This window comes from Mercenaria mercenaria, unplaced genomic scaffold, assembly GCF_021730395.1.
Source record: "Mercenaria mercenaria strain notata unplaced genomic scaffold, MADL_Memer_1 contig_3485, whole genome shotgun sequence".
NCBI lineage: Eukaryota > Metazoa > Mollusca > Bivalvia > Venerida > Veneridae > Mercenaria > Mercenaria mercenaria.
The window spans coordinates 42,241-69,095 of NW_026461627.1; the positions used below are offsets into that span (position 1 = coordinate 42,241).

General features: G+C 33.8%; 1 protein-coding gene across 1 annotated transcript in view; it reads left to right on the forward strand.

Moving 5' to 3' along the window:
* LOC128553109 (uncharacterized) overlaps window positions 1–25,148 on the forward strand; it is a gene marked incomplete at its 3' end in the record, with an annotated part of 29,171 nt that extends 4,023 nt beyond the window's left edge. The window contains exons 3-5 of the mRNA XM_053534223.1: window positions 18,986–19,030; window positions 21,618–21,662; window positions 25,104–25,148. Of these exons, the coding sequence (XP_053390198.1) occupies window positions 18,986–19,030; window positions 21,618–21,662; window positions 25,104–25,148 (135 nt within the window). The remainder of the gene's footprint in view (window positions 1–18,985; window positions 19,031–21,617; window positions 21,663–25,103) is intronic.
* Between the last annotated feature and the right edge of the window lie 1,707 nt (window positions 25,149–26,855).

Genomic DNA, 26,855 nt, shown 5'->3' on the forward strand with positions numbered 1-26,855 from the left:
TGGCATATTTTCCTATCCAACAGTGCGGTAACTAGCGTGCGGGTATTTAATACCTGCACACTTTTAGTTACCGCACCCTGCACTCAGTGTATTTACCTGCTCCAATATTTTTAGAAAAGACACCGATCTATGATACAAGACGTTGTAGGAATACTGCGTTTTTTGGAACGTGAATGTTTTTCTTGTTGAATATCTATCCTTGCTCTACCTTTCCTCTACATCTAACCTCTTTTATCTACCACTTATCAACCCATCCCCATTTGTCTGCACTTTGCATATATTTATTAAGTACTCATTGTTGCAACCCGTCTGCAATATTTTTCCGTAACTGCTTCTTTTTGTTGTGGGCCTTCTTTGCGATGCATTGCTCTATGACTGTGTCTGGGGTGCTCTGTGCTTCCGGGAAATATAACCAAAACATTGTATCTTTCAACTGAAACTAAGATGAAGCAAAATACGTCCACAAAGTTAAACAAAAAAAATAATGAAGATATATCAAAAGATCTGGTCTAGCATGCTATAAAGTTAGGCTTATAAATAAAATGTGTTTCGCTTCTTCTTATATGTAAGGTTCCATTGTCGAGCAAATGCTAAATCTCATTAAATTGGAATGCTTATTCCAAACGTAGATACAAAACAAACTCAAGGCTTCAGTTTTCCTTTAAAACGGTAATCTTAACATTTTATCAATTTACATATATATTAAAAGGCAGTTTATTGTAGCTTGTGAGAAAAATATAAAGGTATTAAATAGATACTGTAATCTAAATAATTTTGTAGCAAAAATCATATTCGTTTAACAAAAACTGAGTACTCTGCAACACTTTCAAAATTCCTACCTTCATCACTAGGCAAGTGATAAGGAAAACCGTGGAAACATCCATAAGTCTCCTAAAGTAGCTTGGCAGTGAAGTTTGCAGTCTGATTGCGGGCTGGGAGCGCTTGAGCGAAGCGTGTAAAATGGTCGGTTATTACAAGGATGTCTTCATAATGGCCAGTAGACATTTCTAAAAAATGGCCAGTAGACATTTTTAAGAACAAAAATTTTATACACACAAGTTCCAATGGGTATGAAGATTCGACTTGTACAAGTCTACCTGCAGTTTGATCTGGTGTCATTCTGCGTATACCTGGTGAACACTGTCGAACACTGTGCTCGATAAACTGTTCCATCTGTTGCCAGAAAAATCTAGAAAATCTATAATTGATCAGTGAGGCAGTACGACCTCTTCCTTGATTTTAGGCCTCGTCATGGCATGGAGGGCTGCATATACCATATCGTTATAAACTGATTGTAAGGCTAGTTGGGCGGCTGGCTAACCATTCATGGACCATTTGCGATAAAAAATTTCGTCCTTCATTTACAAGGAATTCCATTCACAGAGGTATTTCAGAACAGGTTTTGACTCGTGCGCTCGCTGACGTTCAGTAAATCTGTGACCTGCCTTCACCAAAGAAATAACACCGCGAATAGCTGGAACACTTGCCTGTTGATATTTCTAGTTCATGGAAGATGCTCCTTTTCCTATTGGTATCTCCTCCTTAGGGATGTTGTAATTGACTTGTGGAAACATTGCTACACATTCTGCAGCAACAGAATTACTGGCAGGATGAGCATGTAAGAGAGCTATTATCATATCTGCCAAATGAAATTCGTCATATTGAGGATGCAGCCTTGAAAGAGCATCAGCATCGGAGTTTACCTTTCCTGACCTATACTATGCTTCAATTCATAGGTGGAAAGTGCTCTAAGCCAACGATGACAAGCGTACAATTTGGCAGTAGTAAATGCGCGGACTGATATCTGTCCAGACAAGTGTATAGTTTACAAAAGTTAGTCATTGAACTTTGTACAGGCACTTTAAAGCCAGAAATTTGAGCTTGTGAGCTTGATAATGACGCTCACTGCTGTGAAGCCCACGTCTAGTATACGCTATACCACGCTCCTGGCCGTTCTGCTTTTAGAGTAAAACTACACCTAAACCATTAAAACTGGCGTAAATGTTGAGTATAAATGGTTTTTATTAACTGACATAAGTCAGAACGGGTGGAGTAATTAATTTCTCCTTCAAAATGTCAAAAGACTCCTGTTGTTGTGATCCCCAAATCCAGAGTGTTCCTTTTGTCTTTGACCTTTTTAGACTGTTTCTAAGTCTACAAGTAAGCCGTTCAAAAGTAAAGCAATGCTTGAATTGCTTGAAAATCTCTTAATGAACCGACGGTACTATCCGGATAAGCTTAAGAATTTACGATCATCATCAGGACTGGCCACGTCTTCACATCTTTGTCGTTTTCCGGATTAGTCCCTACACCCTGATCACTTACAATAAGACATTTGTGAATTAAGTCTACGTGGACTGTGGACACCTAAGACGATCGATTTTTCAAGGGGACCGTCTCAACATGATTTAATTATTTTATGTGCTATAGGAAAACATTCCTATAATGATGGAAAGGTCTGGCTTATTATGCCACCGCACAGTATAAGATTTGGACTTGTCTGTCCGGCCATCTGTTCGTCAGAGAAATGTTTAGTTACACATATTGCAAAAAGTATCTGATCTTACGCCATCAAAAAAGTGTCCTGAAATATCTTCAATTTTGTAATTTGCGCATCTTAGACAAAGTTGGAAAGATCACCCAGTCTGATCGCAATGTATCCCCTGTCAGTCGTCGTCGTCCAACATGAAAAAATCTAAACTGGGTTAGCTGGTATCAAAATGTAGGTCAGCATTAAAATATCTTGCGTTTCCATATCCCTTTGTTGTTATCATACCCCGAAGGGACGTATTTTGTTATACCCCCGGTGTCCATCTGGCCGTCCATTTGTCCGTCCGTCCGTCCGTCCGTCTGTCGCTAGCAATTACGTGTCCGCTCTGTAACTCTTGAACTGTTTGTAGGATGATTTTGAACAAATTTGACACAAATTTTCAACACATCGAGATGACGTTTAGAGCGTTTCGAATGGCTTGGGTCAAGATCATATTGGTTTGTTTCGTGTCCGCTCTGTAACTCTTGAACTGTTTGAAGGATTTAAAAGAAACTTGGCATAAATGTTCACCATATCAAGACGATGGGCAGAGTGTTAGTTTCAGATGGTTCGCTTCAATGTCAAGGTCACACTTAGGGGTCAAATATCACATGACTTTGTTTCATGTGTGTATTCTTTTACATTGCAATGCTTTTGTATTTATGTGCCATCTACAGTGTTAAGCTTAAGGTTACAGACCTACCTATTGACCGAATATGACCAAGTTTTGAGACTTAATTAATCTTTGACCCTAGATAATCCAGTTTTATACTTGATGTAAATTTTATAAAGAGACAAATATTCTGCCCCTGTCTATCGAAATTCCAAAAGAAAAGACAAAAGTGGAAACAAGACGATCGTTAACACCGATTGATCCCTCCGAAATTATTGTAGCTTAAAGGGCTTTTCAGTCACGGAGGGAAAGTAAGGAGAAATGTGGTCAGCAAGACTGGTGGTACTCCTTGAACATGTAAGTATGAAGTTTTCAAAAAAGGGAGATAATTAAAACAACTGTGACCACCTAGATTTATGGTCTAGAACTCCATTAAAGAAAAACATCTCTCAGACCTGACCATAAACAATTCTATAAATTCTCATTTCGACTCGGTCTGTCTATAATTCCTGGAACTCTGCTTAATAACGCTCTAATCGAAAACTGCCTGTTATTGATTCTTCTGACACTGACTGTAAAACTGCTTACTCAACTGTTCTGTTCTGATCTTATATTTACAAAAAAATTCCCACTGGCAGGCATTCAGAATTTCCTCCACAGTTGCGATATTACCTAAATGTAAGACCGCACCTCGTGCGGTGCCTTTCAATGACTTACTTATTGGGTATAGTATGCATTTAGTAGAAACATTCTGTAACTGAACAATTTAAATCACGTCTCCATATCTCATACTGGTTAAATGACTTCTCATCCCCAGAAAATCTTGCTGTTAACTCTTGTACTCGTGATATGCCAGAATAATGCTATCAGACATAAAACTTTGAGGTGATGGATTAAGAGGAGGGTATTCTTTCTCTTGCCCAATTGGGAAGGAATTTATGCTAGATGATACCAGAAGTTTAATACTTTCTGTTACAGGAAGGTTTGGTTTTAAACAGAGGACATAGGATGTTGTAATATGTTCAGTGTATAAGGAGGTTTTGGATCTTGCCGCCCGTTGCCTAATGGGTGTAGGTGTTACCTAAAATGTTACGGAACGGGTAGTATCTGATGTACTACTTAATTCCTTAGTCTAGAACCTTCCAGATTAACATAACTGTGACCCAAAGTATTCTAGGTGTGCATCAGAATGTAAAATAAATGATGTAGTACAATCTGCCATCATGAATGCAAGTTTGATATTGATTCTCAATTGTACTAACAATTAAACTGTCAGAATAATTTGTATATTTGATGTATTGATAACATAACACGTAAGCACAGATAGTGCTTGACTCCCTTTCGATATTGTCATTGCTATAATTATTATGTAATTGCTGTAAATAATAGAATTTGGGTCATTTATGACTGATTTTGGGTCATTATGTTGATAGTTGGATCCCAGCATCACACATTATAATTATCATATACAATAGTTAAAGGGAACCAGATATTTAATAGTGCAAGTACTGGTTGTAAAACGCTTTGTATAAATTTGGACCAATCAGAAAAAAGTTCTAAAAATAGCACGTCTGCTACGGTATAAATAGGTAGGTGGATGACAGAGAGGTCATTCGGTATCCAGCGGTCGAAGAAGACACATGGATGATTCAACTAATGATTTATACCAGTACCTTGATAAGGAGATTATTGCAATTACCCTGTCAGGGCGGATAAATTATGAACAAAAAGACTTTGGAAGTTCATAGACTAAAAAAGAGTTGCAGAATTTTAATAAGGTTTCCAGCTATAAGGCCAGCGCATAGAAGAATTACCTTAAAGGTAATTAAATACTATAGACGATAGCAAATATAGGCTGAGCATCGGAAAGCTGAGATAGAGACCTAGAGTTTAATAATCTACTGAGATAGTAGGAGAGTTCCAGCTTATAGATGGTTCAACATTATTGGCGAAGTACAGCCAAGGCATCGGGAATATACCGAGGATAGAATATAGGCGCTGTGCTTTCCAGGGTATTTACAAGTCAAATGGTTTATCGCGGCCAGAAATGTGTACAAACCGGACAGAAGTTGCGAAATTGTCATTTGTGCAGAAAAGAAGCGTTTACCATAATGTCCAGTACTGGACAGGTATAGTGACCATGCACGGACACAGCCAATTTTCTCAGAGGGGGTCCGATCCCCTGCCCCCACCCACGCCCCCTCCCCCCTCCACCCTAGAAATTTTGAAATTTAGCACTTCATTTTTTGCATTCTGGGACAGTTTTATGGACTAACCTGTTAAATTTGGGAAAATGATAAAATCAAGTTTTCTTGAAGGTAAAATTCTTAGTTTCTTTTAGATAAATAATATGAATTATGTCGGGGTCGTATGTAGCAGCAGTCGCATATACTTAACATGCAGTCCTAATGTTGCCTTTTTCGAAAAACATTTTCTTTCCTTCTTGTCTTCTTTCCTTTTTTAAAGATTTTCCAGAGGGGGTCCGGTCCCCCCACCCTCTGGATCCGCGCATGGTGACATATCATGCTTTCTGTTTATGCAGGTAAACTTGTGTTTGGTTAAATTTCAACAGAGCACAATTGTCTGAACAGTGTACAAACTCATTACTGTTTTTTCAGGCAAGGGTGGAAAAAAAGTGGTAGACAATGAAAGCAGTAACATTTTTATTAAAAAAAATAAACAATGAGACAAACATTTCCAACATCTTTGGACGGTTAAAAAATCCCATGTTAAACATACGATAAAGCACGAAACGCGTGAAAATGTTCCGAATGTAAATCGGGTGAAGTAAGCGCTCTATGTATAGGGTTAGATTATGCGTCTAGATTGATTAAACTGGGCGAGTCTACTTACTTATTACTTGAGGATGAAAAAAAAACGTGTTTTTTAAATGTTGCTTTTAAACAAGGGTAGCGGTTGAACTACTAAAAGTACAACAACAGTTAATTCACAACAAATCGTACGGTATGTTTTATAATCAGTAGAAGCTAGTCGTATTTACGCTTATGAGACCTGTTTCACCCACAAGTAAAGAATTCACAGGTCCATCATGAAATATTTTCCCCAGTGCGCATATACTTGTCCTATTCAATATCGGCCGCGATCAATAAAGAGTTGTAACTTCAAGCAACAGAGGACAGAGGCCGATCATCTATGCGACAGGACTCGTATGTTGTTGATTCAAAGCCATTGTCATACGGGAACTTCAACAAAAGGACCAGTCATGTAGAGAGTCTCCAGCCTATAGGAGTTTGAGCTAATTGAAAGTTGTTAGTTTGAAATATTAAATGATTTGCCTGATCAGTGAACTTGTCTACCTCATAATTAAAATCATTTACGAATCATTGGTATACGAATCATTAAGGCAAGGTAGCCAGAGGAAAATTCTATATATGAGATATTTGGTCTAAACAGCTATACGTTTAAACAAAGGACATTCTACATCGTTTGATAGCTAGCCTAAGACATAGTCACCTTAGTGATTGGACACAAAAACATTTTTTAAGATACTAAAGGCGTAAGCACTACCCTGGGTCATATAACCAGTATCTTAACACAAACTGTATTCCAACTTACAATACAATTCAAGTTGCTTATAATTCAACTTCTTTTTATTATGGCCCTTTCGTACCCTATACAATCTTGGACACAGTATAAAATATAATCGAGTGCTTCTAATAACTATATGCAGGATTGTTTATCTAGAACCTATATACTTGGGAACAATATCCAAAATATGCCCAAATAATTAATACTTAAAAACAGATGGCCTTTAAATTATACCATACAGGCTATTCTGACAGGGTATGTTCACAACAGTCAACTCACAACAGCAGATAGCACTTAAGTAAAGTCAAACTAAAATATTTTGTCACACGAAATCTAAAATATGACAAGTGACACTCCTGACACAACATAAAATACCACAGTATATGGCAAACTTAAGTATAACATTTTTGTCTTAAATTGTTACATAAAAATCAAGTTTTCAATTATGACTCCAACACTCCATCGTGCAGTATCACTCAACTTCACAAAAATGAAACAACACCTCACAAAATATAATGTGACTAATGGCACAAATAATCATTTATTTTCACCCCATTACTTTAGTGCCCATTCAACCATAGATTTTCCATGTATAATCAGACGATAGCTGCTGATATATCCACGTTCTAACTCTGTGCTCAACAGTCAATTTCATTCAATTCTAAATGGTCCACTGAAAAACAGACAAGAGCTGCTATATATTGTTTAAGATTCCACGCAAATATACCTGAATGATATATTCTAGATGAATCTTTTGTCTGATATAAAAGAAAACACCGTATAGAAAACAAAAACACTAATTAAATCATAGTTTATTTATTTCATTTTACCTTTCTTTACCTTCAAATGTTTGTACTTCCGTGACTGTCGTACATCCAGGTCTATACAAAAATGTCATGAATACTTACACTATCAAACCCAAGGAATTCTATGTCAGAAAACATTTCACATTCGCTAAAATTCCAATTAAATTCACATTAAAAATTGAGATAGGGCAAAAAATTGGCCCAGTTTGGTGACATACTTTGCATATGTTACAAGAATAACATCAAGTAACAAGATGTAACATTAAGTAGCGTGTAAAGAGGTAAAGTAGTGTTCAGTTGCATGCGTAACATTTTTACTACAAATAGTCGCCTCTTCTAAGACACACGAAACGTAAGTAACATCCATGTAACATCCTTGTAACATCCATGTTACATCTATATAACACTACCTAAGACGTTTTTCGGCCAAATTTAAGAAATGAGGAATAATATCTGTAACATTTTATCTATAAAAAGAAGCCTTTTCTCAAACACACGTAACATAAGTATCATTCATATAACATCCTTGCAACATATGCTAAATCAATGTACCACTATTAAAGACGTTTTTTACGGCCAAATTTAAGAAATGAGGTGTAACATGCGTAACATTTTAACTACAAAACGACGCCTTTTCTCAAACACACGTAACCTAAGTAACATCTATGTAACGTCCATGTTACATCTATATAACCAACTTAAGACGTATTGCGACCAAATGTAAGAAATGAGGTGTAACATATGTAACATTTTAACTTTAAAAAGACGCCTCTTATCAGACACGCGTAAAATAAGTAACATCCATGTAACATCCTTGTAAGATCCTTGCTAAATCAATGTACCACCACTAAAGACGTTTTTTCGGCCAAATTTAAGAAATGAGGTATAACATGCGTAACAATTTAACTACAAAACGACGCCTCTTCTCAACACACGTAACATAAGTAACATCTATGTAACATCCATGTTACATTTATATAACCAACTTAAGACGTATTGCGACCAAATGTAAGAAATGAGGTGTAACATATGTAACATTTTAACTTTAAAAAGACGCCTCTTATCAGACACACGTGAAATAAGTAATATCCATGTAACATCCTTGTAACATCCTAGATAACATTACCAAAGACGTATTTCGGCCAAATTTAAGAAATGAGGTGTAACATACGTAACATTTTAACTATTAAAAGACGCCTCTTCTCAGACACAAGTAACATAAGTAACATTCATGTAACATCCTTGGAACATCCTTGCTAAATTTATGTAAAACTACTAAAGACGTATTTCGGCCAAATTTAAGAAATGAGGTGTAACATGCGTAACATTTTAACTACAAAAAGACGCCTCTTCTCAAACACGCGTAACATAAGTAACAGCCATGTAACATCCATGTTACATCTATATAACATTACTAAAGACGTATCAGCCAAGTGTAAGAAATGAGGTGTAACGTATGTAACATCTATGTTACATCTATTTAACATTACTAAAGACGTATCGGCTAAATTTAAGAAATGAGGTGTAACATGCGTAGCATTTAAACTACAAAAAGACGCCTCTTCTCAAACACACGTAACATAAGTAACATCCATGTAACATCCTTGTAACATCCTTGTTACATCTATATATCACTATTAAAGACGTATTTCGGCCAAGTTTAAGAAATGAGGTGTAACATGCGTAACATTTTAAGTACAAAACGATGCCTCTTCTCAAACACACGTAACATACTTGTAACATCCTTGTTGCATCTATATAACACTACTTAAGACGTTATTCGACCGAATTTAAGAAATGAGGTGTAACATGTGTAACATTTTGGCTACAAAAAGACGCCATTTCTTAGACACATGACACTGAGTAACATCCATGTAAAATCCTTGTAAAATCGTTGTTACATCTATATAACACCACCAGAGACGTATTTCGGCCAAATTTAAGAAATTAGGTGTAACATGCGTAACATTTTAACTACAAAAAGACGCCTCTTCTCAAACACACGTAACATTATATCATCCATGTAACATCCATGTTACGTCTATATAACATTACTAAAGACGTATCGACCAAATTTAAGAAATGGGGTGCAATATATGTACCATTTTGGCTACAAAAGGACGCCTCTTCTCAGACACACGTAACATAAGTAACATCCATGTAACGTCCTTGTAATATCTTTGTTACATCTATATAACACTACTAAAGATGTATTTCGGCCAAATTTAAGAAATGATGTGTAACATGCGTAACATTTTAACTATAAAATGACGCCTCTTCTCGAACACATGTAATATAAGTAACATCCATGCATCATCCTTGTAACATCCTTGTTACATCAATATGACACTACCAAAGACGTATTTCGGCCAAATTTAAGAAATGAGGTGTAACATGCGTAACATTTTAACTACTAAAAGACACCTCTTCTCAAACACATGTAACGTAAGTAACATCCATATAACACCCTTGTAACATCCTTGTTACATCTATATATAGCATTTCTAAAATAGAGAAAAGTGAAAACTTCACAGGTCGCTCAACACGACAAAAATGAAAATAATGCAGGCTCGGTTTGATTGAGCCTGTTCATGGACGGTAGTGGAAATGCATGCTATCGTCCACGCGCTCTAGCCCCGGGTTGAGCAGAACTCAACATTTACACATGCTAAAATTACAAAAAAAAAACAATTAAGAGACATCCGCAGATGTATTCAAACGGCGGTGAACATGGAACCTTCAATGATACACGTGTTGAGGCGTGTAATTCCATGAAGAGCGGCGTTTGGTCCCCAGATAAAGTAAAGGGTTTGCCCCAAACGAGAAAATAATGGGCAGAAATAAACAAACTGGACTTTAGGAAGGGGATCTGAGGTTATGGAGCCTGCGTATCACAGGAACTGTCAAAAGACAAAATTAAAAAGCAGGCACCACATCCAAGGGGTGATTAAACAATACCCAAGGCTATGAAAGCGGGAGTATTGGAACCACCCAGGCCGAAATGGTCATGTTGAGAAACTAAACAGTACCAATAACACGACATAAGAGTCGTGCTGAACGATCTGAGAAGATCGAAATATAAAGACGTATTTCGGCCTAATTTAAAAAATGAGGTGTAACATGCGTAACCTTTGAAATGTAAAAACGACGCCTCTTTACAGACATACGTTACATAAGTAACATCCATATAACATCCATGTTCTAAGCACACTGATACAAGGTCAAGGTCATCATTGAATGAATAATTGAAAATTCGTTTCCGTTCCATATGTCCTAGCCTACTGAAGATTTTTCATGAAACTTTGCTCAAATTATCACCTCATTGTGACAATATACAGACCCCTTAGGTAAAATCTGACAATGGAACCCAGCATTAACAAAAGTAATTTTTCGGATGATAATATTAGCCGGTAAGGGATAGTGTATTGCATGGCAATACTCTTTTCACTTGTTTATGACTATGACAAATGTCACTCTCACAGGAATCACTCAATACGTAACTTCGTCGGATGAATAGATTTACAAGTGAAGTACATTTGTTGTTTTAATGTACACTAGATCTAAGGTCAAGGGCAAAAGGTAATGACGGTCAAATCCTTTCATTTGATAATAAGTCAAAGTTAAGATTCGTGGTTGAGTATATTTAAAATTTATGGCATGATTTTAGTGGTTTATTTATTCAAAGGTCAAAACACTATCTGCTACAAATAATTATATACGCACTGTATTTTTTTTATTTACACGCCCCCCCCCCCCCCCCTCACCTCACCTCACCGCTCCCAAAATATCCCCCGCCCCGCAAAAATATTTTCTTGCCAAGATGTTCAAATTTGACCTTGACCCCTCTCCCCCAAAATATGCCCTTGAAATTTTCGTTCTCCTATTCTGCTGAAGTTATTCTGCTATTCTGCTGGAGTTGTTCTGCTATTCTGCTATTCTGACCCTCAGTTGAACTGTAATTTTTACACACAAATTCGTCACATGTGTGAAAAATTCGTACAAATTCCTCACACATGTGTGACATATTTGTGCAAATTTCGTTGGTACTAAGAGGTGGTTAAAATGGGGCTCGAAAATTTCACAATACCTACTTGTGACATATTCGTACGTATTTGTCATGCAGTGTGTGAGGAATTCGTACGAGTCTCACAAAAGTTTTCCTAACAAATGTAAAGTTGTGACAAGAGACTATGTATTTTAGTTCTAGAACGTTAGAAGTGCAATTACAAAGAAAAAATATGAAATTTGAATTGAGATTACTCATCGCTGGTTAAACAATAAAACATAAGACTTTTTGTTTCCGTCGCTATATACTTCTAATGACCGAAGTTATCATTTCAGTTTTTTTTCAATTCTGTTGATTTGTGTATGTTCGGTCTTTTTTTATATAAAAACACGGCTTAAGATTTTTCACATAAATCATTATACAAAACACATTCTAGCAAAATATATTGATTTCTACTTTAGAATTTTGTATTGTTTGACAACTCGTACTCATTGTTATAAGCAGGTTACGCCTGTTTACGCCTGGCTTTGGATTCGTCTTACCCCTGTTGATGAAAACGTGGCAATTAAAACGGCTTAGTCTGTGTTACTCCTTTAATCCCGAATTAAACGAAATTAACCAAATGTTCAAACTTAAATGTTTAATAACATCTAAAATTAATTCAGTATCTAAACGTGGAGTCGGTATACCAGTGCACACCACAATACAATATACATATACATGACATATAAACTCTACGGACAAAAGACACGCTGAAAATGGGAACATCGTTTAGAAATGGTCAAAAATCTTGAACAGTGAACAACCTCACACTTTAGGATCTAACAATCAAGAAACACATAAACAAAGCGGTAAACAAAAAATAAAACAAGCGGGCAGAAAGAACAAGTCGGTCAAATTATTTGCACATCCGGGATTAGTCTAGATAATGAGACCTCGGGTAGACCGATTTTACATTCTAATATTTCACGTTGTCTACGGGGATATCGACCAGTCAAAAAAGTATAACAATATTCAACTCTCATTTCTTAAATTTGGCCGAAATACGTCTTAAGTAGTGTTATATAGATGTAACAAGGATGTTACATGGGTTATACTTATGTTATGTGTGTCTAAGAAGAGGCGTCTTTTTATAGTTAAAATGTTACACATGTTACACCTCATTTCTTAAATTCGGCCGAAATACGTCTTTATTAGTGTTATATAGATGTTACAAGGATGTTACATGGATGTTACTTATTTTACGTGTGTTTGAGAAGAGGCCTCTTTTTGTAGTTAAAATGTTAAGCATGTTCCACCTCATTTCTTAAATTTGGCCGAAGGTTTTTTGTTGAACATACACGCTACATCAGAAAATATTAGAGAAATATTTAACTGTCAATTTACTAATTCCTCTTACAAAATATTATTGTTCCATACATCAGCAATGAGATTTTTGCCTACAATGGCGCTTTAAAATACGTTACCACTGCATTTTGCTGTATTTAGTAATATATAGGAAGAAATTTGAATAATTGTTTTCAATATTATGATACCATTGATTTGTTAAAACTTTAAAGTATTAATTCTAACATTCTTTCTTTACTTTACCAAGAAATCATCTGAAACATTCCTAATAGACCTTTCTAACGTAAACGTAATTACGAAACGGAATACTGAATTCGTAAAATTTTAGGCTAATTTGTGGTCTAGGGGAGACAATTTCATCCAATAGTAATGCAATAGTATCTCCCTTAGACCATTATTTGCAAATAACATTTACGAATTCAGTATTCCGTTTCCGATTTACTTTTACGTTAGAAAGGTCTATTACATTCAAAGTTCCCCTTTTATTTTGAATTAATGCATCTTTCAGTTTAATTATATTTGTTTCAGTTTCTTATTTATATTGGTCCTTTATCTGATGGTTCAATATTGTTGTCAATTATTGAATTTAACATTATGTATTTTCATGTACGTATATATACTGTATATATTAGTAATGTATAAATCCCTGTTAACATCGATACACTGATAATAGGGTTACAATTTGGGGATGCCTTTCATGAAAAATGTTTTTAATGGAATATTTTTTCTTGTTTTGTGTGAATGTGAAGTGTATTTATGCAGTTATTTACATGAGAAATAAAGCATTTTGTTGTTGGGTTTCAGAAAACAACATGCATTGTATTGAAATATTTATGGACTTATTAATGAAATATTCACTGTTGAAAAGCAGCAATAAACAAAAACTAAAAAGCTAAATGAAAATTCTGGTACATTAAGTATATTTAAGGTTTAAACATAGGACATTGCAAAGGCTGTCAAGAATTGTTAAGAAAATAATAGCTTAATGTTATTTAAAACTTTTAGGAATATAAGCTGTTTTCTGAACAACACCTCAGTGATGCTCAAAACATTTTGCAATAGACTTGACTTCACCACAATCAAGAACGAATTAAAAGGCTCAAGTGTCACCTATATTAATATGAAATACTGTCTTAGCTTGGGAACTCCCAGATGCAACACACGTTAACTAAAAGCTCTAAAGTTCTCATTTCGTAACTTTGCACAATTTCAATTTTAAATTACTTAATTCATTATTTTCTTATGCTACTGCATAGAGCTTGATCTCAGTACATGTTTTTCTCTTTTTTGTCAGTTACATAAATTATTATTTCATTTACGCCCAATAAAATGAAATGGTTCTATATCAGCTCTAACTTCTCTGTTTATGTCTGATCTCCCTGAACCTTTGCACACGTATAGTGTACTTGATTTCCTTCTTACTAAACCTATATTTTAACTAGTAAATACTATTCATGTTGTGTCTGCGCATACCAACATAAAACTTACTTAATTATTTCGCGGATCCTGCTTCATGATTTGATATCAGATTTCCTTGAAACATTACACAAATAAAGTGTATTGATGTGCAGACCTTTAGCTGAATATGAATTTTGCAGATCATTTATACCTATTTATATAATTTCTAATGTTAATGCACATCCGACATAAAAGTAAATTACTCACACATTTTTATGTCTTATCACATTGAATTTTGCACATATGCAGTTTGCTTAGTTTTCTACTTTCCCATGCTTCAATGTTGAACTTTCCACAAACACAAGTATTACATATCTTTTTACCAATTACTGATAATTCTATTTCTGTTGCATTTATGCATCCATAAACTAAATTTCTTTACTACACCTGCTGTATCTTTACTGTTTAATTCAAAATCATCCTGAACCTTTGCACAAACTACTTTTTTTTAACTTACTTATGTAATTGACTCACCACAATGTGACAGAAAAAACGTGACATTAACATAATTAACCTTTCATCCAAAACTCTAAACAAAACAGAAATAAAGCTCTTGGGAAAAGGTCTAAAATTCACTCCGACCCCACAAAGACACAATAAACATGAATTACAAAAGGATGTAATGGAATTTACAAGAAAACTAAGACTTGCTGATTTTTTTGATGGAGAAGAGGGCCCCGATGAATCCCTAGTTAGAAACATGAGTGATTTCAATCCCCCGAAAGGAAGAAATTCTGCACTGGATGGATATATTGAAAATATTGAATATTACCCTATCACGAATTCTACAAAAACTGTAAAGTCAAATATTTCAAAAGAAGAAAAGACGAAACCATTGTAATTAAACAAGCAGACAAAGGTGGTTGTACGGTAATCATGGATTCTGATATAAGTATAAAAATCTTGTGAAACAAACACTTGAAAATCCAAATTATTATGAAAAACTTAACGTTGACCCTTCTAGATCAGACAAGAAATGATATTTAGATCTGATAAAAAAACATTCACATTGTTTTACCACAAAGGAGTCCAATTAGCTAACTGATTTCCAAGAAAGTCAAAGGAACTTTTATGGCATACCAAAAGTATATAAAAGTGGAACCATAAAAGATGCGTGCGAAAAGTCAGAGGATGGATACATGTATGTCAAAGTAGAAAATGTTCAAGATTTGAAACTAAGGCCAATAGTGTGAAGTCACAGTTGCCAAACCCATCGGCTAAGTAACCTCCTTGACATAATACTACGACCATTAACAAAACATGTCAAGAGCTTCTTGAGAGATAGTACAGACTTTTTGACCTCGCTTCCCCAAAAGACTGATAAGGATTCAATATTTGTTTCATTTGATGTTGAATCCATGTACTCAAACATCCCACATGAGTTAGGCATAGACGCTTTAAAATTTTGGATAAACAAACACACAGAAGAAATAGACTCAAGATTTCGTGAAGAATTTATTGTTGAAGCAACAGAACACAAAAAACAACACCTTCTACTTTAGTGGGAATTTTTATAGACAAACCAAAGGAACTGCGATGGGCACAAACTCTGCCCCCATCTATGCTACGCTGACATTTGCATACCTTGGAGAAACATTATATAAGGAAATTGATAAAAACTATGGTACAGAATATAGCAATGAATTTCAGAAGCTTTGGAAAAGGTTTTCAGATGACATTTTCATTATTTTCACAAAGCCACCAGAAGAACTCGCAATCCTAAATGCCATCATAAACACACTTCATCCCGATTTGAAATTTACTTTTCAGGAAAGCAAAACATCACTACCATTTCTAAATATCATAATCATCAAAGAAGACGAAAATATTCAAACAGACATCTTATATAAAGAAACAGACAGTAAGCAGTAATTGACATTTAATTCGTGTCATCCAAAACACACTCGTTATAACATCCTATTTTGTTTGGCTAGAAGACTGTGTACAATTATTTCAAAAAGGAAACACTAATGGTGCGCCTAGACGAATTAAGATCATATTTAAAAAGACGCAACTACCCGAATAACCTGATAGAACAAGGAATAGCAAAAGCTTTGAAACTTGAAAGAACTAAATTACTAGAGGTAAAGAAATATGAAGAAGAAGAAGAAGAAGTAATTCCGTATGTTTCAACATTTAACCCTCGAAACCCTGAATTATTCAATTATATTAGAACTAATTTACCTATCCTTGAAAACGACCAGAAGATGGCGACAATCTTAAGAAAAAATTCTATTATTAAAAGCAAAAGACAGCCACAAAATTTGAAGAGGATTCTTGCGCGAGCAAGATGCGATGAGAAGATCAAACAGGCTACAATAAGAAAATGTGAACGACCTAGATGTAAATTGTGTTTACATAACCAGCATATCCGACAAGGTAAAGATGCACCCATTCCAGTTAGCAGACATATCGCGCAATGCGCTAAACATTGCAACACAAAATACAAGATTTCCCCTATATACCGACCACCAGAAAATAACAGCACTCTACGAAGAATCAAAGAACACCAATTTATTAAATTGTTTCAACCATCACTTAACGCTTTAACATAAGACCTGCCAATAAATTAAATAAATAATTGTACAAAACATAAGTGGCGTTATTTCTAAGACGCAAGCGACATTAATGACGTCATGACGTCGACGCCTAGAGACAACGTCATTTATCTGAAGATCCCGCGTTGAACGGGTGAAACCGGTTATTTCTTTCTTTATTTCTATTGATTTTTAAATGCTTATAGACAATATTAAAATGTAAAGACTTGAGCATCTTTCACCACATCTTTTTTCCCATATATATATATATATAAATGCAAAAGTGTGTACCGGATCAAGTATATTACAATGAAACAACATTACATGAGCGTAAAATTCTCATTACTCATGTAATGTTGTTCTTTATATATATATTCTTTATATAATATTGCATCTTATTACCGCTGCATTAATAGATATTTTATTCTTGTTCAATTGCGTGCATTCGCTCACTTAATGTTTTTATTTTTACTCCAGATAACCTAGCCTTATTAAATATAGTGTGTTTCATCATTCTTATGTGCATAATCTTTCGAGAGTTCAATTCCGTTTATCTGATTTACCTATTAACACTAATCTGTTGGAACACACCTTTTATGAATGAAGCGTTGTATCTGCGTATATCGCTTGTAAAACGCGAACTTATTCCGACAACTACAGCGTAATTGTTATTATAATCCTGTCACGATAACATGAAATGCGGGAAATATTGGTGTAACTGATAATAGGGTAGTCAGCTTTAATATCAAAGTAATGGTATATGAAGTACTAACTAAGTATTTTTATGTTTGGATTCTGAATGGCATGGCGGTGTAGTGGTAACGCGTCTTTCTAATGTAATCAGTTATTTCATCTTTCTAATGTAATCAGTTGAAATAACAATAAAATATAAATACATGTAATATCATTAAAAAGGCATTACTATTAATGCAGATCAAATAAGCGCGATCAATCAATCAACACTAGGAATACATATTTTTTTCAAAACCAGTAAAACATTTTGCATAATTAATCGAGCACATTAATTAATTTTTTAGTATTGTTTATTTGAAGCTGATATCTGGACGACAACGGTTGCTCTTAAGTTTTTCAGTGAAGGTAACACATATAAGAAAAAAGCAAATAATATAAAAAAAACTCGTGCAAAAACTTATGCAACAAAAGTAATGTAGTGGTAACGCGTCTTTCTAATGTAATCAGTTATTTCATCTTTCTAATGTAATCAGTTGCATTAACAATAAAATATAAATACATGTAATATCATTAAAAAGGCATTACTATTAATGCAGATCAAATAAGCGCGATCAATCAATCAACACTAGGAATACATATTTTTTTCAAAACCAGTAAAACATTTTGCATAATTAATCGAGCACATTAATTAATTTTTTAGTATTGTTTATTTGAAGCTGATATCTGGACGACAACGACAACGGTTGCTCTTAAGTTTTTCAGTGAAGGTAACACATATAAGAAAAAAGCAAATAATATAAAAAAAACTCGTGCAAAAACTTATGCAACAAAAGTAATGTAGTGGTAACGCGTCTTTCTAATGTAATCAGTTATTTCATCTTTCTAATGTAATCAGTTGCAATAACAATAAAATATAAATACATGTAATATCATTAAAAAGGCATTACTATTAATGCAGATCAAATAAGCGCGATCAATCAATCAACACTAGGAATACATATTTTTTTCAAAACCAGTAAAACATTTTGCATAATTAATCGAGCACATTAATTAATTTTTTAGTATTATTTATTTGAAGCTGATATCTGGACGACAACGACAACGGTTGCTCTTAAGTTTTTCAGTGAAGGTAACACATATAAGAAAAAAGCAAATAATATAAAAAAAACTCGTGCAAAAACTTATGCAACAAAAGTAATGTCTCCAACTAGATTCGAACCCGCTATGAAAGAGTTGTATGTGTACCGTTCCTGTGCTCAAACCACTGTTTTATTCCCACTCTTACCTTTTATACGAATTTCTCAATAATTATAAATGCTATCATTGTCACGACCCTTACCTATTTTGCTGTGTTAAACTGTTCCGATTAATGTTTGTAAACAAAACAATACCCCATGCGGACTGTAGCAACTTAATACACGAATGTATTTTTGTGTGTTCTTTCAGATGGTGTTGAATATAGCCAAAGCAAAGAGGAGCATCAAGGAACAGGTTGTTATACACTTTTACAATTAATACGTTTCTTAGTGGCATATGTGTTAGTAAGTTGTGTTTTCATCTCTGTCATTTCCTATTCTAACTATATTTGACATTATAACGTAAAATAATTTTCAGCTAAGAATTTAACTGTATAATGATAAAAGTAGCATACATCGCTAATTAATGCTGTATATGTGTCCGAAAGATTGTATGAACATTCAATCAGTTTTAGGCCAGATTGTCATCATGATTGTATACAATTTATAACTAAAAATTGAAAGATTAGTTATAAAACCCTTTTAAAATTCTTGACAAACTTAGAAAAATATAACGTCTGGTGTCATTTTTATTCTTCTGTCACATATGAACCCAATGTATGATGCCTGAAGTATGAATTTATATTTCTAACCTTAGTCATGTTAGTAAAAACTACTATATTGCCATTTAGATATGCATTTTTTTTTCAAAATGAAACTAATGTAAAATGTGAATGACCAATATATGCAAAGTTATGTCATTTTCTTTTTTCTTTGAAATCTCTTTGTACTTACCTTAATATATTATGTGTTTTATGAACTAAACAGTCATGTAAACCTTCGTATGCCAGATATATGTACTCTTTAACCACCCGCGAGATAAACTTCTCGGCCTCACTACGAATACGTTCTTGTTTGTATTCGGTCAAAAGTCCTCGACTGTGGCATTATTTAAGCTCTTGACTGTAAAATTTGTTTGATACCTAAATGACTAATTCTAAAACGTTTTTTTTTTCTTTTTTTATCATATCATTTCTTACCCAGAATTCATTTATGATTACATTTCCCTAAATCATTACTATTAGCTTTGTCAAGAAAACAAATATAGATGATTCATTTGCTCGATGCAGAGTAAGTAAATGAACTCATTTGGTATAACTAAGGAATATTATATAAAAACACTGTTACTTTAATAAAACATTTTATTACAATACTGTAAAATATACCCGCCTTAAATATGATATGCTTTTAAGTCTTCTTTTTGTTTTTTTTGTTGGTTGGAGGAATTGGAAGGGAGCGATGAGAATAGTACGAATATCGTTATCCAATTTAACTATATTAGTATAGAATGTAGTTGTCGCACGAGTCTTCAAACGTAATGATACTCATAATGGTTACTTCGAATTTTGTTTTATACTTATAGTATTGATTAGTGTAACATAATTGCATGAATTTTGTTCTCCACTTGGTGTCTATAATAGAAAATGCTGGACATTTACCTAAAAAGGCTTTACAAATAAAGATAACAAACACATTTTGGCTGAGATTTATATAATTATTTTCCCTGTATTATATGACACTACTTAGCATATAACGCGGACGGTAACGGGTACATGCATTTACAGTTATCATCAAAATACATATTTTTCACCGATTAAGATATCGTCATATGTATATTTAAGCATGCTGTATTAGTTTAAGCGTGATTCTGTTAAAGAATATACACAGATATTGAATGCACTCCCTGATCCCAAAGGCCAAGAAAATATATCAATAAATACGAGTACTTGTAGGATTAAGCATGTTGTACACACAAAAATAATGATCTCGTATATTCTTTCAATTGATGTTGTAGGTACGCATAGGAAGGACGACCATCTTAAATCACGTTGTAATACTTTCTCTCCTCAGTTTAAAAGTATTATTATTTCACTTATTTGATACAGTACTTACCTTAATATATTGTGTGTTTTATAAAATAACCAATCATGTTTCCGAAACAAATACCCTTTAGGCACGCATACCGTGAATTTATTGGCATTACTAGGAATGTTTTCTTGTTTGTCGGATCAAATGTGCTTTCTTTCAGTCGTAAGAAGATGTTAATGTTTGAATTTCCATTTAATTTTGCAAATGAGAGCAAATTTTACCCTCTACAATAGTCTGAAAAAGCTATGTGCATTTTGCGAGAATCGTTTCTTGTTTTCGGCAGAACTTCTTTTAGATTTTTAGGACTTGCACATGGTACAATGGTTATACATCAGTGTTAAGTTATCAGTTTTAAAATGCATCCTTTGTCAAGAGTGAGTTAACATTAAACATTATTTACAGACAAAATAAATTGCATTGCGTAAATTGAAATTAATGATATTCAGTTTTTTAATAAAACCTGATAATTATTAAAGAGAAACGGTTACGATATTGCCGATCGATGCTTTTACAGCAAAGTCCGTACAGTCCCTTGAAATACGTTTAATGGGTAAGCTTAGAATACAAAATAGATTTTTCAGTTATTAGACCGGTCACCAGACTGAGTTTCATAATCGAAATTATTGGGATGCATATCTCATACACTTTTTCAGTTAATTTGCCGCACTTTGTCACGTCGGTCAAATCAGCACACACGTGTTGTCCGATCTATCTAATATTACTACTACAAATCTATTATAAATGTCATGTAGATTTATTAGAAAAGCAACAACAAATGATTGCCCTGATTTCTTGATTTTGAAAATTATTTGACTTGAAGTCTCTGGCTACAGAGGTTCATTCGTCAGTGGCATTATTTCAGCTTCTGTGAAGTGTTTTGATGCCTAAACGACTAATTCTGTATATTCTTTCAGATAATGTAGATGATACCCATATGAAAGACGATCATCTGGAATCAGGTTGTAATACTTAAGTTCCTCAGTTTATTAGTTTCACTTATTTGAAAGGGTATTTACCTTAATATGATTTGTGTCTTATGAACTAAACATTCATGTAACCAGTCATATGTCAGGTACGCATACCCTTTAAGTGCCCATACGCAATGCCCTTTAAGCGCCAATACGCACGAACTTTTCGGATTGTTTGGCGGATTAAACATGTTTCTTTTAGTCAGAAGATGACAGTAATGTATGCTTTATCACTTGTAAATAGAAAAAATAATTAGACCCTCTAAGATGGTGTAAAAATACGATGTGATGTGCATTTTGCGAGGACCTGTTCTTATCTTAGGCAAAGCTACTCTAAAGTAGATAGGACTTCCACATTGCGCAAATGTTATAGATGTGTTTGGTTATCAGTTATAATATGCATCCTCGGTGAATAAGTAGTTAGACGAGTTAGAGTTTACGGCGAACTGTCGCAAAAAGATCATATATCAGCGAGAAGAAGTTGTATTTAAAATCTTTATTTAAAAATACCTCTTAAAGCAATCGTGTATAAACGTAAGCAAGTATAGTTCGTTGCGAGTAAAATATATCAATTGCAGACAAAATAAATTGCATTACTTGAATTAAAATGATTGATTTTGTAATAGATTCCGAATAGTTTTACAAGACTGTTACAACACTGCCAATCGAAGCTTTTACAGCAAAGTCCGCACAGTCCCTTAAAGATGTTTAATGAGTGAGCTTAGAATACACTATTGATGCTTCAGTTATTTGACCGTTTATCGTAATTTTGATAATCATTATCATTAGATTACCCATCCTATCTTAAGCATTTTTCAGTTAATTTTTTGCACTTGATCATGTCGACGGTCAAATAAGCACACATGTGTTGTTTGACCTATTTACTCTTATACTATAAATGTCATTTATTAAACAGAAAAGCAAACAACTGAGCAGCCTTCTTAATTTGAAAATTCCCCACTGGGAGTCTCTGGTTTCAGAGTTTCACTAAAAGTGGCATTAGTTTAACTCCTGTAAAGATTCTTTAAAGTCTAAACGACTTATTCTATAACAAGCATTTTAACTGTTTTATTATATCGTTTCCTAATCAAAATCTTTCTATTATAATAATCAGAAAAACAAATACAGCTGATTTATTTACCAGTGCAGAGTAGCAGAGTAGTGCAGAGTATATAAATGGAGTCATATGGCATAGCGTAGGAATATTACATTTAAAACGCTTATTTAAAATCATCTCTTTTAACAATCAAAAATCATTAGCATTGTATATATAGCGAGTTTAGTAAGAAAAAATAATCGAATTACTTGAATTGAAATTTATGATCTTGAAAGTTGTAATAAATGCTGGATTTTTTTAAAGAAGGTTATAAAATTGCCGATCGAGCAAAATCCGTACAGTTCCTTTTAGTTTGTTTAATTTGTGAACTTAAAATACAAACAAGAGGGCCAAGATGGCCCTAGTTCGCGGCCCTGAGAAACACACCGTAACAGTGTTAACATGTTTGGCCTAGTGTTTTCATGGAAACAAATATTCTGACTAATTTTTATTAAAATTGGACCAAAGATGTGGTATCTTAAGTGTAAAGAAATATTTTGACAATTTGACTTAGTGACCTAGTTTTTTTAAGCCAAGATGACATACGTTGGAACTTGACTTAGATTTGATCAAGGTAACTATACCTCCTAAATTCCATCAACCTCAATTGAAGGATACAGCCTCTATCACATCCAAAACGTTTTCCTTTGGTTGTTCTAGCGGCCTAGTTTTTGATACCAGATGACCCATATTCAAACTTGACCTTAATTCATCAACTATCATTCTGATTAAATTTCATAAAGATCAATTGAAAAATACAGTTTGTATTGCGTACAAAAGTTTCTTCTTTGATTTAGCTTAGTGACTTAGTTTTTGACCACAGATGACCTCTATTATATCTTGACCTTATCAACGCGATCATTCTGACTAAATATTATGAATATCCTGTGTAAATGCAGCGGCCCTTTTGTGTACACAACGTTTTTCTTTAATTTGACCAGATGACCTAGTTTTTTACTCCAGATGACCTAATTTCGAACTCAACTTAGATTTTATCTATACAAATATTCTGATCAAATTTCATGAAGATCTAGTGTAAAATGCAGCCCCTATTGCATACTCAAGCTTTTTTTAAAATGATTTAGTGGCCTAGTTTTTGACCAAGATGGCCCATATTTGTACTTGATCTAGACTTTATCAAGACAATCATTCCGACCACAAATAATAAAGATCAATTGAAAGTACAGCTTCTATCACATACACAAGGTTTTTCTTTGATTTGACCTAATAACCTAGATTTTTATTCCAGATGACCCATCTTCAAACTTGGCCTAGACTTCATAAAAGTTGTCTTTCTGACAAAATTTCATGAAGATCCGTTGAAAAATACAGCCTCTATCGCGTACACAAAGGTATTATTAATCCCCCGTCACGAGTGGTGGGGGTTAAAGGAACGGTCTCCGTTCGTTCTTTCGTCCTTCCGTCCTTCCATCTTCCGTCCTTCCGTAACATTTTATGTCCGCTCTGTATCTTCTAAACCCCTTGAAGGATAATCATGAAACTTTGACCAAATGATCATCTCATTAAAACGATATGCAGTACCCATGAGTGAGCCATATCGGTTCAATGTCAAATGAAGCCATATAGTAAAACGAAGGATTGTTACACAAAATTCACTGTTTATCAGATACACTTCTTGATAACAATACTTTTAATATTTGAATCCTCCACAAATAATGTTGTTGTTTTTATTTTTTGTGAAGTGATATAGAGGAATAGGGGCTTTGGGTGTTGTTGATGAAAAAATTATTATAAAATTTTACTACAGTAATTAAGAATGTTGTTGTCGTGCGGGTCTTGAAACATACAGATAATCATAATGGTAACTTCAAATTATGTTTTGTACTTATAGTATTGATTGATGCAACATGATTACATTAATCATGTTTTGTTCTTATGCCAGATCGTGTCAGTAATAAAAAGCTGGACAATTTACACATTAGGATGAAAATTACCATTGACTAACACTTTTTGGGCGAAATTGATATAATTATTTTCTCTGTATTTTAAGACACTACTTGCATCCTAACAAGGACTGTAATGGATACATTCAAAGACTTTATTTCCAATTATGTTCAAAATAAATAGTTTCAACCGATTGAAATATCATACTTTGTTTTGTCACTTCTTCTGTTAAATAAAGAGACCGATGCAGCGTCATATGCATGCTGTAACATGCTGTAGTAGCTTAAGCGGAAATCTATAACATAGATATTAACTGTCCTCTCCCTGATCCCAGTGGACAAGAAAATATAACAACATTATGTTCGAGTAAATGTTAGAATTAGCATACTTTATACAAGAACAATATTTTTTGAATTTGTACATTCTTCCAGATTGTGTTGGAGGTGCCCATAGGAAAGACGATCATCTGGAATCAGGTTGTAATACTTTTCCTCCACAGTTTATTTGCTTGACTTATTTGACAATACTTACCTTGAGTTAATATATTTTGTGTTTTATGAATTAAATTAACCGTCATATGGTAGATACACATACACTTTTAGCACCAATACGCAAGAACTTCTCGGCTACACTAGGGATACTTTCTTTTCCTTCCGATCATAAGTGTTTTCTCTCTGCAGCAGAAGACAGTTATGTCTGAGTTATCACCTAATTTTGCAAATGAAAACAAAGTAAACACTAAGATGGTGTGAAATAGCGAAGTGCATTTCGAGGATCTTTTTTTGTCTTAAACAAACGTAAAACATTTTTAAGGATGTAAGGACTACCATGTGGTGCAAGGGTATACATTTGTGTTCAGTTATCAATTTTAAAATGCATCATTGTTCATGAGTGAGTTAGGGAAGTTAGATTTTAAGGCGATCTTTCGCAAAATGACCATGATTTATATAAACGATAAGATGTTGTATTTAAGATTTTTATTTAAAAACATCTCTTAGAACAATCATTCAAAAACGTAAGCAAGTATATAGATCGAGTTGAGTTAGAAACATTAATTGCAGACAATGTTAATCGCATTACTTGAATTAAAATTACGGTATTCATGTTCAATAATGAATTCTTGACTTCTTTTAAAAAAGGTTATAATATTGCCGATCTATGCGTTTAGACTTAAACTTAAACTTTGTTTCAGCTTAGAATTCAGAATTGATGTGTCCGTTGATACATCAGTTACCATAATCATAATCATCTCATACTGTTTTTCGGTTTATCCCTTGTACTTGATCATGTCGGTCGAATGCAATTTAAAGAAAAAGAAGAAAACAAATCAACAAAAAGTAATTGAACTGCCCTCTTGATTTAGAAATTCACGACTTGGAGTCTCTGGCTACAGAGGTTCACTCGACAAAGACATTATTTTAGCACATGTTTCTTTGATGCCTAAACGACTAATACTATAACATGCAATTTTAAGTCTATAACTGTATCATTTCCTACTTAATTGAAGTGTTATGGTATACCGGAGAAATATTACACGAAATACACTTTTTATTAAAACAATACTATTAACTATTTAAATTCTGCACCAATAATGTTTTTGTGTGTGTTTTAGTGGAAATGGGTATAGGAATGGGGGCTTCGGGGTAGGATTTGTTGGTACCAAGACTATTTTCCAAGTTTACTACATTAATTAAGCATATTGTTGTCGTACGGGTTTTGAAACGATTATCTTGGTTACTTAAAATTAATTTCTGTTTAATTTTTATACTTTAAGTATTTATTAATGCAATATGGTTACATCAATAATATTTAATTCTAATACCAGAGGACGTCTGTAATAAAAGATGCCGGACAAGTTACTTTTAAAGCTTTACAAATAATGATGAATATTGTCATTGACAAACACTTTTTAGCGGAAACTAATATAATTATTTTCCCCTGTATTTTAAGACAGTACTTACCATATAACATGGACTGTAACAGATATTACTACACGCATTCAAAGTTTTTATTTCCAATTACTTTCAAAATACATATTTTCCACCGATTATAATATCATTGCTTTGTTTTGTCACTTCTTCTTTTAAAAAATGAGACTAAAACAGCGTCATGTGTAAGGTGTAGCATGCTGTAGAAGCGTAAGGGGAAATCTATTACACAGATACGGAATGGACTCCCTGATT